An 11,895-nucleotide genomic window follows, 5' to 3' on the forward strand; every position below is an offset into this window, starting at 1 on the left:
CTGACTGATCTCGGGCAGTGCCCAGAGATTGTGGAGTCTCCCTCAGCAGAGATCATCAACACCCACGTGGATGCGATCCTTTGCAACGCACATCAGGAAGACCCTGCTGGAGCAGCCCTGAACCAGATGATGCCACCGCTGCTCCTTTCCAACATTCACTCGTCTGGGCTTATGACATCGGCATCTTTGCGCAAGGTGAAGCTCTCGGAGGGAAAATGGACTCGAAGAAGGAGGTGGGGGCACTCCCACTTCTGGTGGTGATGGGACTCTGTCTCACAAGTGCCCTGGCCACGGCCTCCTCAGCTCCATCAGCTTGGACTCCCCGAGCGTGCTTTTGCTCCGGATGAAAGGTGTGGCAGCAACTGACACTCCCGATGGAGCAGTGCCTTCCTTCTCCATGTCCTGCACACTCAGGTCTGTGTCAGCTTCTCCCCCGGCTGTAGGTTCTCCACACAGAGCCCAGAGAGCCAAAAGAGGAATACCAGTGTTTCCTCTTGCGTGGTCCTTGATCTTTGGAGCCAACCTTGTCATCGCTGGATGCAGTGCTGGGGAGACCGTTGAGACGGCACTGCCACTGCTGCTGCTGCTGCTGACGGCTTCGAGCAGCTAGGCAGCGTTTTCCCTTCCTTCTCTGTATCCCACATTCTGCCCTCTTTTCCCATGTACTGTCAGGTGCTTCTCTGCCACCAGGTGTCAGACTCACAAGCACAGCTCTGTGTTCACTCTTCATTGTCAATGATTCGCATGAGCCACCGGTGCAGATCCACGGACTGACTCATTGCCTGGGAGTGGGCAACCGGATCCATCACCAGGTCGTGGAAGAGATTGTAGTTCCCGGCCATTAGGACGTCTGGGGGCAAACTGATCCCCGCGGGAAGCCTCCGGTTGCCCACAATGAAGTGGTTGAGCTGTCTCATTTGCACACATGCTCGCAGGCTCTTGCTCATATCTAATAGTCTGCTCATAAAATGTCTCCTCCTCCACCATGACGGGGGCAAGATATTCAGGAGGTGCATGAAAACAGTCTTTGCGGTATAGGTAGAAAAACCTAAGCCCACCTGAAGACGGATGAAGAACTGAAGGCATTTCAGGTGCAAGCTGTCAGGGGGGGCCTGCCTGGCGATGTACTTGAAGAACTTCATCTCAGCCACGGCATAGCTCTCCGTCCAGATTGTGCTTGAGGTGTGGTAATGCCTAGGCTGGCTGCTTACAAAGACGTCAGAGTAGCCTTGCCGCACCCCAAACAGCATCTCAATGCGGTAGCTTTCTCTGCCGTTGCTCACCTTGAATTGGCAGGAGCGTGTGGAGGGCAGCAGCATTAAATGCCAATTGTGTGACTGAGGCAAAGCCGGCCAGATCGCCCTCACCAGCTGGCAGAACCAGCGGGCAGTTTTCTGCACGTCCAGGTAGGAGTCCGTGCACAGGGTGTCCAGGAGGCTGGAATCCTGATTGCTCCTCAGCTCCTCCTCGGGCGGGTGCAGGAAGCACTGCATCTTCTTTCCCCGCTGCTCCCTCGAGCAGGTGCACTCCCGCTGCACGCGGATGCGGAAGTTCCTCACGTGCGTCTGCCCTGCAGTGTCCAGCTCCACGTGGAAGCTGTGCCCTCGCGGAGAAGTCATGGGGATCAGCACCTGGTACACAACATCCTGCTCACGGGGACTCCAACCTTCGAAGGCACTGCCCACCCCAATGGCTGGCTCCAGGACTGGGAAGAAACTGTTGGACAAGACGAGTCGAAAGTAAATTGCATAGTTTTCCATCAGGGCACTTGTCCACTTGCATCCTTTCTTCAGGTTCTGTACAGGCCACCGAATGCGCTCCAGTACCCTTCTTCCCATGTCATCGTAAGGATCACGATTATCAAATTCATTTCCAACAACACCTTCTGCATTTGCAGCAACATCATTGCCTTCCTGGGCATTGCCATCATCATTGTTTTCCTCCCCATTCTCATCATTGCCTTCTTCATTTCCAGCAGCTTCTTCGTTTGCATCCACGTTTCTGCCTTCCTCTTCATTTGCACCCCCATTTTCTTCTGCATGCTCCTCTCTCCTCAGGCTCCTTTTCCTCCAGATGGACCACAGGGCCAAGAGAAGGAGCAGGAGCCCAGCAAGAGCCCAAACCTGCCCGTGCTGCAAGGCAGGCCAGAGCAGGTCTCCCCAGGCCCCAGCACCTGGCCTCAGGACCAGCTGCTCCACCTCGCGCTCCAGACGAATTTTCTCCTCTTCCTGCAGCTTTGCACGCGCCTCCATCCGCAGACATATAACCTCGTCCAAGCCGTCACCCACGGGCTGTGGGTACTGGAGTACTTTTTGCAAGAGCAAGAACCACAGTACCCGGATATCCATGGCCTGCAGGAGGAGGGACAGAAGGCCTTCAGTGGCACTGCCAGGGATGCAGCTGGCAGTGGGGATATGCAGGGATGGCAATGCCAGGGATCTGGGGGCACAAAGGACAGGGTCCCAGACAGCAGGCAAGCAGCAGGGCACGTCCCACTGCCCAAGCAGCAGCAGCACTGCGGCGGTGCGTGTCCTCCTGTGCCAGGCTAGCCCCTGACACGCCCCCACAGGGTATCGGTGGGCTCTTTATGCCAGCCGCTCTGCCACTGAACTGTGGTGGAGACAATGAGAGGCGGGACTCTCGGAGGATTCAGCTGGGTTTTGGCTTTATTGAGGGGATCCTCGCCTTCAGCCCAGAGCCTCAGAGAGACCTTGAGCCTCCGACAACAGGGGGTTTTAAACGAGAGGTGAGACTCAGGGTGGGTTTACACAGGTCCAATGGGGAAAGGGAGGAGGGGATTCATTAGCAAAACGGACATTGACAAAATCCAGTAGCAAAAGACTGGGAGGGGAGAACCCTCCAGCCAGCCAGTCACCTGGAAGCTCCTATCGAAGCTTCCAGACCTGGGGGACAGGCCCTGGGTGACTGGCAGGGAGGAGGAATCTCCCTGAGGGATGATAGACAGGCAACCAAGGTGGGAAAGGGTAGCCAATAGGATGCTGTAACTGGGGAGACAGGGAGAGGCAGAGGGGGAGGTTGTGCCATGAGGGAGACTAAAAATAGAACTGGGGTACAGTGAACTGAACTGAAATACATGGAACCAAAGTACATAGAACAACTGCAATACGTTAACTTTACATAAACTTCTTGCACCGCCACACGGCACGGTGCTCTGCCCAAGGCTCTGCCATGAGGGGCTGTCCCTGCATGCAGGGGAAAAACCCAAGCCCGGCTGCAGCCTCTCTGACTTGTCCCCAGCCCAGCCTCCCCGCCATGTGTGCACTCACCGCTTGCCCGAGCAATACAGGGCCAGCCTTACATGCTGGGGCCTTTAATAGCTGCTCCCACTGTGACATGTCCCCTGTGATGTCACAGGTGCCACAGTAAACCATAGCCAGGCCAGCCACGCCCTTTGTCCCCACCCCAGCTCAGCCACTCACAGTGGCCCTGGTGGACTGCTTAAGGCAGCCTTTGAGTGAATCTTCTTCAAAGAACTTCTCTTGCTCTTCCCTTTGTCCTGCCCTCCCTTGGCAATCTCATACATATCCATGTTGCAAGGCAGCCTTGAGGATCACTGGGTCCAAGACTTGACCCCATGCAGAGCTACAGTTAAATCTCTGACTCGTCCAGCTTGGAAAAGACCCTGAAGATCACACGGTGCAGCTGCCAACTCAATGCTGCCTACTCCACCAACCTGCCGCACCCCCAAATGCCACATCCACATGACTTTCAAATCCCTCTGGGGGTGCTGACTCAGTCATTTCCCTGAGCAGACTGTTCCTGAGCTTGATATCCTTTTGCTGAAAGGCTCCAATCTTGTGCTCCTGTGGCACAACTTGTGGTCATTTCCTCTGGTCATATGGCTTGTTCCACGGGCAGATATAATGACCCTGACCTGGCCACAACCTCCCTTCAGAGAGCTGTGGAGAACTATAAGGTCCCCCGTGAGGCACTTTTCCACTTTGCTAAACACCCACAACTCCCTCAGCCCTTCTTCATCAGACTTGTGCTCCAGGCCATTCCCCAGCTCCATTCCCCAGCTCCATTCCCCTTCTGTGCACACACTCAAGCACCTGCACGTCTTTCTTCTTGTCAGGGGGCCAAAACAGAAGGCAGGATTCGAGGTACAGCCTCACCGCTGCCCTCTGGGGGAGGACAATCGCAGCTATGCTCCCGCAGGCCACACTGCTTCTGACAGAAGCTGGAATGCCATTGGCTTCTTGCCAATTTCCAGCCCCTCTTCCCCCAGCCCACAGCACTGCAGGGGCTGGGAGAGGCCAAACGCAGCACCCAGCCCTTTGCCTTCTCGTGTCTCATACACGTGCACTTGACCCATCAATGACACCTGACCAGACCCCTGAGCAGAGCCTTCCTACCCTCAGGCAGATCAACAGCCCTGCCCTACTCCATTTGCATTTAGATTTCATTCCATTCACCTACTTTCACTCTAAACCTTCTCCTCACTGACAGCACAAGGGCCAGTGGCTTCCCACTGACAGAGGGCAGGGTCAGGCTGCAGATGTGGAAGAAATTCCTGCCTCTGAGGCTGCTGAGGCCCTGGCCCACACTGCCTACAGCAGCTGGGGCGGCCGGCTTGGACAGGGCCTGCAGCAACGCGGCTCAGTGGAAGGAGGCCCTGCCCTTGGCAGCAGGGCTGGAACAAGATCATTTCTAAGGAGCCTTCCAAGCCAATCCATTCTGTGATTCTCTGTCATCACAGGGGCCGGGGGCAGCTGGCCTTCCTTTCTCAGTACAACCAGTTCAGCACTGTCAGTCTGGCTGACTTCAAGGACAGAGTTCACAAACCCACATTCACAACTTGTGGGATTTACCAATACTCTAGGTGGGCTTGAAATCAAGAAAGTCTCGCACGATCCAGATTCTGGAATATTGTAGTTTATTGAATCAAGGGCAAAGCCGTTTCCGCCTTGCCACTCAGAAATGCACTAACTATGGAACATAATCAAGTGTCCTCAACAGACAGGGACACAATCTATGGCTTGAATTCAATTTAAAAAAAGAATACCCTATATGTAACATAGATTTTATATGTATATATATATATATATATATATATATATATATACACAGAGACATGTATGACACATATGTAATACATATGTTATAGATGGTAGAAATAGATCTATTTCATAAAAATCTTTCCAGATCTAAATGCACTAAGAGCATTCATACCTTTCATAAGAGATAGCGACACTAAATACGTGCTGTATTGTGTTGTTTAAACATAATTACATATTCAACCCTTAAGAATCATTTTGATCATGATATACTAATAGCATATTTCGTATCTTCTATATGAAGAGATACATATACTAATATAATATTTACATACTTCCACATATACTTATATACTTCCATCTATACTAATATATGATTTATATTAGTATTTTGGCTTTTTTAGATTTTACTTTTTGATATGGTAATCGATAAGCTTTAGAGTATATCATATGTATACACAATATGTATACATCTGTTGTAAATAAAGGGCCAGGAGACCTTCTGCTCCCTTCTTTATGCCTTTATTAGAGGAGGGCCTAGAGGTGGGGGTTCGGGGTGCGCGCCGCCGCCGCTGCTGCTTCCAATGGTCGACGCTCAGGAGGAGGATCACGCAGGCCTGTCGCTGCCGGCAGGACTGAAGCCTCTATCCTCGCAGGGATCGTCCAGAGACCTAATGTTGGCTCAGTAGTCTAGGGGGTTCCTCTCGCTCGAGTGCTGTTTAAGTTACGGGGACCCACTCTTTAAGCTGAATCTGACTCCTGGGGTCTTGGTTGTTCCCATAGTGTGAGGGTCTTTCATTCTTCTTGGCGTGGCTCGTTGTTTAAGGGTCGTTTTTCTTGGGCCGTAGTATGATTTTCAATATGCAAATTTGCGCAAGGCCTCCTGGGAGTCCGGGAGTTGGTTTCTAGGGAGCAGCGGCTGGATTACCCGACGAGTTGGAAGGGGGCAAAGGGGTACAGAAGACTAAAGGTAGGAGAATAAGCATATAAAACAGGGGAGAACCCTTTAACAATGAACTTTTGGGGGAAAGGGGTAAGTACATCAATTGGGACTTGAACTGGGGTTGGAACCAGAACCAGCAAGTACATAAATCAAGGGGTTTTAACTGGGGTAGGAACATTAATTTTATTCATAACATATCTATATGAAATGCTATATGAAATGAAGACCTAGATCCTTATCTATACAAAATTTCAGGTCAGCTGCGACACAGTTGGTACAACGCTGGCCTAAAGGTTTCCCTTCCAGGGACGAGGAGAAACACCGTCCACTGACTGATCTCGGGCAGTGCCCAGAGATTGTGGAGTCTCCCTCAGCAGAGATCATCAACACCCACGTGGATGCGATCCTTTGCAACGCACATCAGGAAGACCCTGCTGGAGCAGCCCTGAACCAGATGATGCCACCGCTGCTCCTTTCCAACATTCACTCGTCTGGGCTTATGACATCGGCATCTTTGCGCAAGGTGAAGCTCTCGGAGGGAAAATGGACTCGAAGAAGGAGGTGGGGGCACCCCCACTTCTGGTGGTGATGGGACTCTGTCTCACAAGTGCCCTGGCCACGGCCTCCTCAGCTCCATCAGCTTGGACTCCCCGAGCGTGCTTTTGCTCCGGATGAAAGGTGTGGCAGCAACTGACACTCCCGATGGAGCAGTGCCTTCCTTCTCCATGTCCTGCACACTCAGGTCTGTGTCAGCTTCTCCCCCGGCTGTAGGTTCTCCCCACAGAGCCCAGAGAGCCAAAAGAGGAATACCAGTGTTTCCTCTTGCGTGGTCCTTGATCTTTGGAGCCAACCTTGTCATCGCTGGATGCAGTGCTGGGGAGACCGTTGAGACGGCACTGCCACTGCTGCTGCTGCTGCTGACGGCTTCGAGCAGCTAGGCAGCGTTTTCCCTTCCTTCTCTGTATCCCACATTCTGCCCTCTTTTCCCATGTACTGTCAGGTGCTTCTCTGCCACCAGGTGTCAGACTCACAAGCACAGCTCTGTGTTCACTCTTCATTGTCAATGATTCGCATGAGCCACCGGTGCAGATCCACATACTGACTCGTTGCCTGGGAGTGGGCAACCGGATCCATCACCAGGTCGTGGAAGAGATTGTAGTTCCCGGCCGTTAGGACGTCTGGGGGCAAACTGATCCCCGCAGGAAGCCTCCGGTTGCCCACAATGAAGTGGTTGAGCTGTCTCATTTGCACACATGCTCGCAGGCTCTCGCTGATACCTATTAGTCTGGTCACAAAATGTCTCCTCCTCCACCATGACAGGGGCAAGATGTTCAGGAGGTGCATGACAATGGTCTTTGTGGTATAGGTAGAAAAACCTAAGCCCACCTGAAGACGGATGAAGAACTGAAGGCATTTCAGGTGCAAGCTGTCAGGGGGGGCCTGCCTGGCGATGTACTTGAAGAACTTCATCTCAGCCACGGCATAGCTCTCCGTCCAGATTGTGCTTGAGGTGTGGTAATGCCTAGGCTGGCTGCTTACAAAGACGTCAGAGTAGCCTTGCCGCACCCCAAACAGCATCTCAATGCGGTAGCTTTCTCTGCCGTTGCTCACCTTGAATTGGCAGGAGCGTGTGGAGGGCAGCAGCATTAAATGCCAATTGTGTGACTGAGGCAAAGCTGGCCAGATCGCCCTCACCAGCTGGCAGAACCAGCGGGCAGTTTTCTGCACGTCCAGGTAGGAGTCCGTGCACAGGGTGTCCAGGAGGCTGGAATCCTGATTGCTCCTCAGCTCCTCCTCGGGCGGGTGCAGGAAGCACTGCATCTTCTTTCCCCACTGCTCCCTCGAGCAGGTGCACTCCCGCTGCACGCGGATGCGGAAGTTCCTCACGTGCGTCTGCCCTGCAGTGTCCAGCTCCACGTGGAAGCTGTGCCCTCGCGGAGAAGTCATGGGGATCAGCACCTGGTACACAACATCCTGCTCACGGGGACTCCAACCTTCGAAGGCACTGCCCACCCCAATGGCTTGCTCCAGGACTGGGTAGAAACTATTGGACAAGACGAGTCGAAAGTAAATTGCATAGTTTTCCATCAGGGCACTTGTCCACTTGCATCCTTTCTTCAGGTTCTGTACAGGCCACCGAATGCGCTCCAGTACCCTTCTTCCCATGTCATCGTAAGGATCACGATTATCAAATTCATTTCCAACAACACCTTCTGCATTTGCAGCAACATCATTGCCTTCCTGGGCATTGCCATCATCATTGTTTTCCTCCCCATTCTCATCATTGCCTTCTTCATTTCCAGCAGCTTCTTCGTTTGCATCCACGTTTCTGCCTTCCTCTTCATTTGCACCCCCATTTTCTTCTGCATGCTCCTCTCTCCTCAGGCTCCTTTTCCTCCAGATGGACCACAGGGCCAAGAGAAGGAGCAGGAGCCCAGCAAGAGCCCAAACCTGCCCGTGCTGCAAGGCAGGCCAGAGCAGGTCTCCCCAGGCCCCAGCACCTGGCCTCAGGACCAGCTGCTCCACCTCGCGCTCCAGACGAATTTTCTCCTCTTCCTGCAGCTTTGCACGCGCCTCCATCCGCAGACATATAACCTCGTCCAAGCCGTCACCCACGGGCTGTGGGTACTGGAGTACTTTTTGCAAGAGCAAGAACCACAGTACCCGGGTATCCATGGCCTGCAGGAGGAGGGACAGAAGGCCTTCAGTGGCACTGCCAGGGATGCAGCTGGCAGTGGGGATATGCAGGGATGGCAATGCCAGGGATCTGGGGGCACAAAGGACAGGGTCCCAGACAGCAGGCAAGCAGCAGGGCACGTCCCACTGCCCAAGCAGCAGCAGCACTGCGGCGGTGCGTGTCCTCCTGTGCCAGGCTAGCCCCTGACACGCCCCCACAGGATATCGGTGGGCTCTTTATGCCAGCCGCTCTGCCACTGAACTGTGGTGGAGACAATGAGAGGCGGGACTCTCGGAGGATTCAGCTGGGTTTTGGCTTTATTGAGGGGATCCTCGCCTTCAGCCCAGAGCCTCAGAGAGACCTTGAGCCTCCGACAACAGGGGGTTTTAAACGAGAGGTGAGACTCAGGGTGGGTTTACACAGGTCCAATGGGGAAAGGGAGGAGGGGATTCATTAGCAAAACGGACATTGACAAAAACCAGTAGCAAAAGACTGGGAGGGGAGAACCCTCCAGCCAGCCAGTCACCTGGAAGCTCCTATCGAAGCTTCCAGACCTGGGGGACAGGCCCTGGGTGACTGGCAGGGAGGAGGAATCTCCCTGAGGGATGATAGACAGGCAACCAAGGTGGGAAAGGGTAGCCAATAGGATGCTGTAACTGGGGAGACAGGGAGAGGCAGAGGGGGAGGTTGTGCCATGAGGGAGACTAAAAATAGAACTGGGGTACAGTGAACTGAACTGAAATACATGGAACCAAAGTACATAGAACAACTGCAATACGTTAACTTTACATAAACTTCTTGCACCGCCACACGGCACGGTGCTCTGCCCAAGGCTCTGCCATGAGGGGCTGTCCCTGCATGCAGGGGAAAAACCCAAGCCCGGCTGCAGCCTCTCTGACTTGTCCCCAGCCCAGCCTCCCCGCCATGTGTGCACTCACCGCTTGCCCGAGCAATACAGGGCCAGCCTTACATGCTGGGGCCTTTAATAGCTGCTCCCACTGTGACATGTCCCCTGTGATGTCACAGGTGCCACAGTAAACCATAGCCAGGCCAGCCACGCCCTTTGTCCCCACCCCAGCTCAGCCACTCACAGTGGCCCTGGTGGACTGCTTAAGGCAGCCTTTGAGTGAATCTTCTTCAAAGAACTTCTCTTGCTCTTCCCTTTGTCTTTCTCATCTGCTGCCCTCCCTTGGCAATCTCATACATATCCATGTTGCAAGGCAGCCTTGAGGATCACTGGGTCCAAGACTTGACCCCATGCAGAGCTACAGTTAAATCTCTGACTCGTCCAGCTTGGAAAAGACTCTGAAGATCACACGGTGCAGCTGCCAACTCAATGCTGCCTACTCCACCAACCTGCCGCACCCCCAAATGCCACATCCACATGACTTTCAAATCCCTCTGGGCGTGCTGACTCAGTCATTTCCCTGAGCAGCCTGTTCCCGAGCCTGATATCCTTTTGCTGAAAGGCTCCAATCCTGTCCTCCTTTGGCACAACTTGTGGTCATTTCCTTTGGCCATATGGCTTGTTCCACGGGCAGATATAATAACCCTGACCTGGCCACAACCTCCCTTCAGGGAGCTGTGGAGAACTATAAGGTCCTTTCTTAAGGTCCTGTACAGGCCACTGATTGTGCTCTAGTACCCATCTTCCCGTGTCATCGTAAGGATCACGATCATCAAATTCATTTCCAACAACACCTTCTGCATTTGCAGCAACATCTTTCCCTTCCTCGGCATTGCCATCATCGTTTTCCTTCCCATTCCCATCATAGCCTTCTTCATTTCCAGCAGCTTCTTCATTTGCGTCCACGTTTCTGCCTTCCTCTTCATTTGCACCCCCATTTTCTTCTGCATACTCCTCTCTCCTCAGGCTCCTTTTCCTCCAGATGGACCACAGGGCCAAGAGAAGGAGCAGGGACTGAAGGGGGGGAAGTCCCCCATCCCGCCGAGGGGGCTCACCCTGAGCCCCCACCCAGGGCCCCCATCCTCCGAAGTAGGGTAGGTTTTCCTAACCCCTCCTACCGTCTCCCTGAAACTCAGCCCCCCCCCCCTACCCCGCGGGACCCCTCTTCCGTAAGGAGGGGGCTCCCCTAACCCCAGTCCCGACTCTCCCGGGGAGCCCCCAGTGTGATGTGGGGACAGCCGGAGCCCCGGCGGTGTCGGGCCGTGTAGTGAGCTGCACGGGAGAACCCTCCGAGCGGGCCCGGCCCCGTGTGGGGCTCCAGCGAGGGCGGGGGGCGCCGGGCTCCGGCCCCCTGGGCTTTATTCTCCCGTGCCCCGAGCCCCGCGGATGCGGGAGGGAAAGCGGAGGACAGGAAGAGAGGAGAGCTGGCAGGGATGAGAAGGGGCACGGAGGGGTGTCGGGGTGTGTAGGGAGGCGGGAGGGGATGGGAAGGGATGGGTGTGGAGGAAGAAGGAGTGGACAAAGGAGGGGAAGAGGGGGTATAGAAGGGAGTAGCGGGGTCGGGACAGGAGAGGAGGGGGTGGGGGGATCGGGTTTGGGGGGGGAGACGAGGGGAGGTTTTCGGGGACAAAGAACAGGAATACAGGGAGGAGGAAGGAAGGTTAGAAGGGGGAACAGGAGAAGAGGTCGAAATGGGAGGGAAAGGCTTTGGGGAGGAGAGGGAAAGGGGGCAAAGGGAGAGAAAGAAGGGGAATACGGGGGAAGAGGAAGGAGGGGTAGGGGGGGGCGGCAGGAGGGGAAGCCGAATCCCGTCCTATCCCGTGCTGCGAGCCCGGACAGAAGATTCCCATCCACAACGTGCTCAAAGTAAGCAAACGGCTGACAAGGCCATTTCCATGGATTAAATCACTTCGGCTCCGCTCCGCGCAGTCGCCCTGGGGCCTCGCGCACCTGAGCCGAGCCCGGGACCCGCCCCTGAGGCTGCGCCCCCGGTTCCGCCGGGCTCCGCCTGCAGCCACCGCTGGGCTCCGCCTCACAGAGCCCCGGCTCCGCCCCGAGCCCGCCCCGGCCCCCCGCCCTGTCCGGGACGCTGCGTTCGGCGCGGCTCGGCTCGGCTGCGCTCGGTGCCGCTCGCGGGGTTCGGCTCGGCTGATCTCAGCCAGATTCGGCTCTTCAGCTACATTGGGCTATTATCGGCTGAACCCGCCAAGATTTGGCTACACTCGGGTAGATGCGGGTTTTCGGCTATTCACGGCAATAATCGGCTGCATTCGGGTATTTTCGGCTGCACTCGTGTAGATTCAGCTCTTCAGGCGAGCTCGGCTCGGTTCGGCTGCGCTCGCTGCCGCTC

At 54.8% G+C, this 11,895-nt stretch overlaps 2 protein-coding genes across 2 annotated transcripts; both read right to left on the reverse strand.

Moving 5' to 3' along the window:
• Positions 1–719: 719 nt before the first annotated feature.
• On the reverse strand, positions 720–2,267 carry LOC136291622 (inositol 1,4,5-trisphosphate receptor-interacting protein-like 1). The gene has a single exon (XM_066186785.1). The coding sequence runs from the start codon at positions 2,250–2,252 to the stop codon at positions 720–722; it is 1,533 nt and encodes a 510-aa protein (XP_066042882.1). The 5' UTR covers positions 2,253–2,267.
• Positions 2,268–7,008: 4,741 nt separating this feature from the next.
• On the reverse strand, positions 7,009–8,556 carry LOC136291623 (inositol 1,4,5-trisphosphate receptor-interacting protein-like 1). Its single transcript, XM_066186786.1, has one exon. It carries the CDS (start codon positions 8,539–8,541, stop codon positions 7,009–7,011), a length of 1,533 nt encoding a protein of 510 aa, XP_066042883.1. The 5' UTR covers positions 8,542–8,556.
• Between the last annotated feature and the right edge of the window lie 3,339 nt (positions 8,557–11,895).

Source organism: Chamaea fasciata, unplaced genomic scaffold (assembly GCF_029207755.1).
Source record: "Chamaea fasciata isolate MVZ Bird 193981 ecotype frontalis unplaced genomic scaffold, bChaFas1.0.hap1 SCAF_7, whole genome shotgun sequence".
NCBI classification, from domain to species: Eukaryota; Metazoa; Chordata; class Aves; order Passeriformes; family Sylviidae; genus Chamaea; species Chamaea fasciata.

Bases quoted from the DNA above. Each gene is read 5' to 3' on its own strand.
- LOC136291623 (XM_066186786.1), bottom strand. From the start codon at position 8,541: ATGGAGGCGCGTGCAAAGCTGCAGGAAGAGGAGAAAATTCGTCTGGAG.
- LOC136291622 (XM_066186785.1), bottom strand. From the start codon at position 2,252: ATGGAGGCGCGTGCAAAGCTGCAGGAAGAGGAGAAAATTCGTCTGGAG.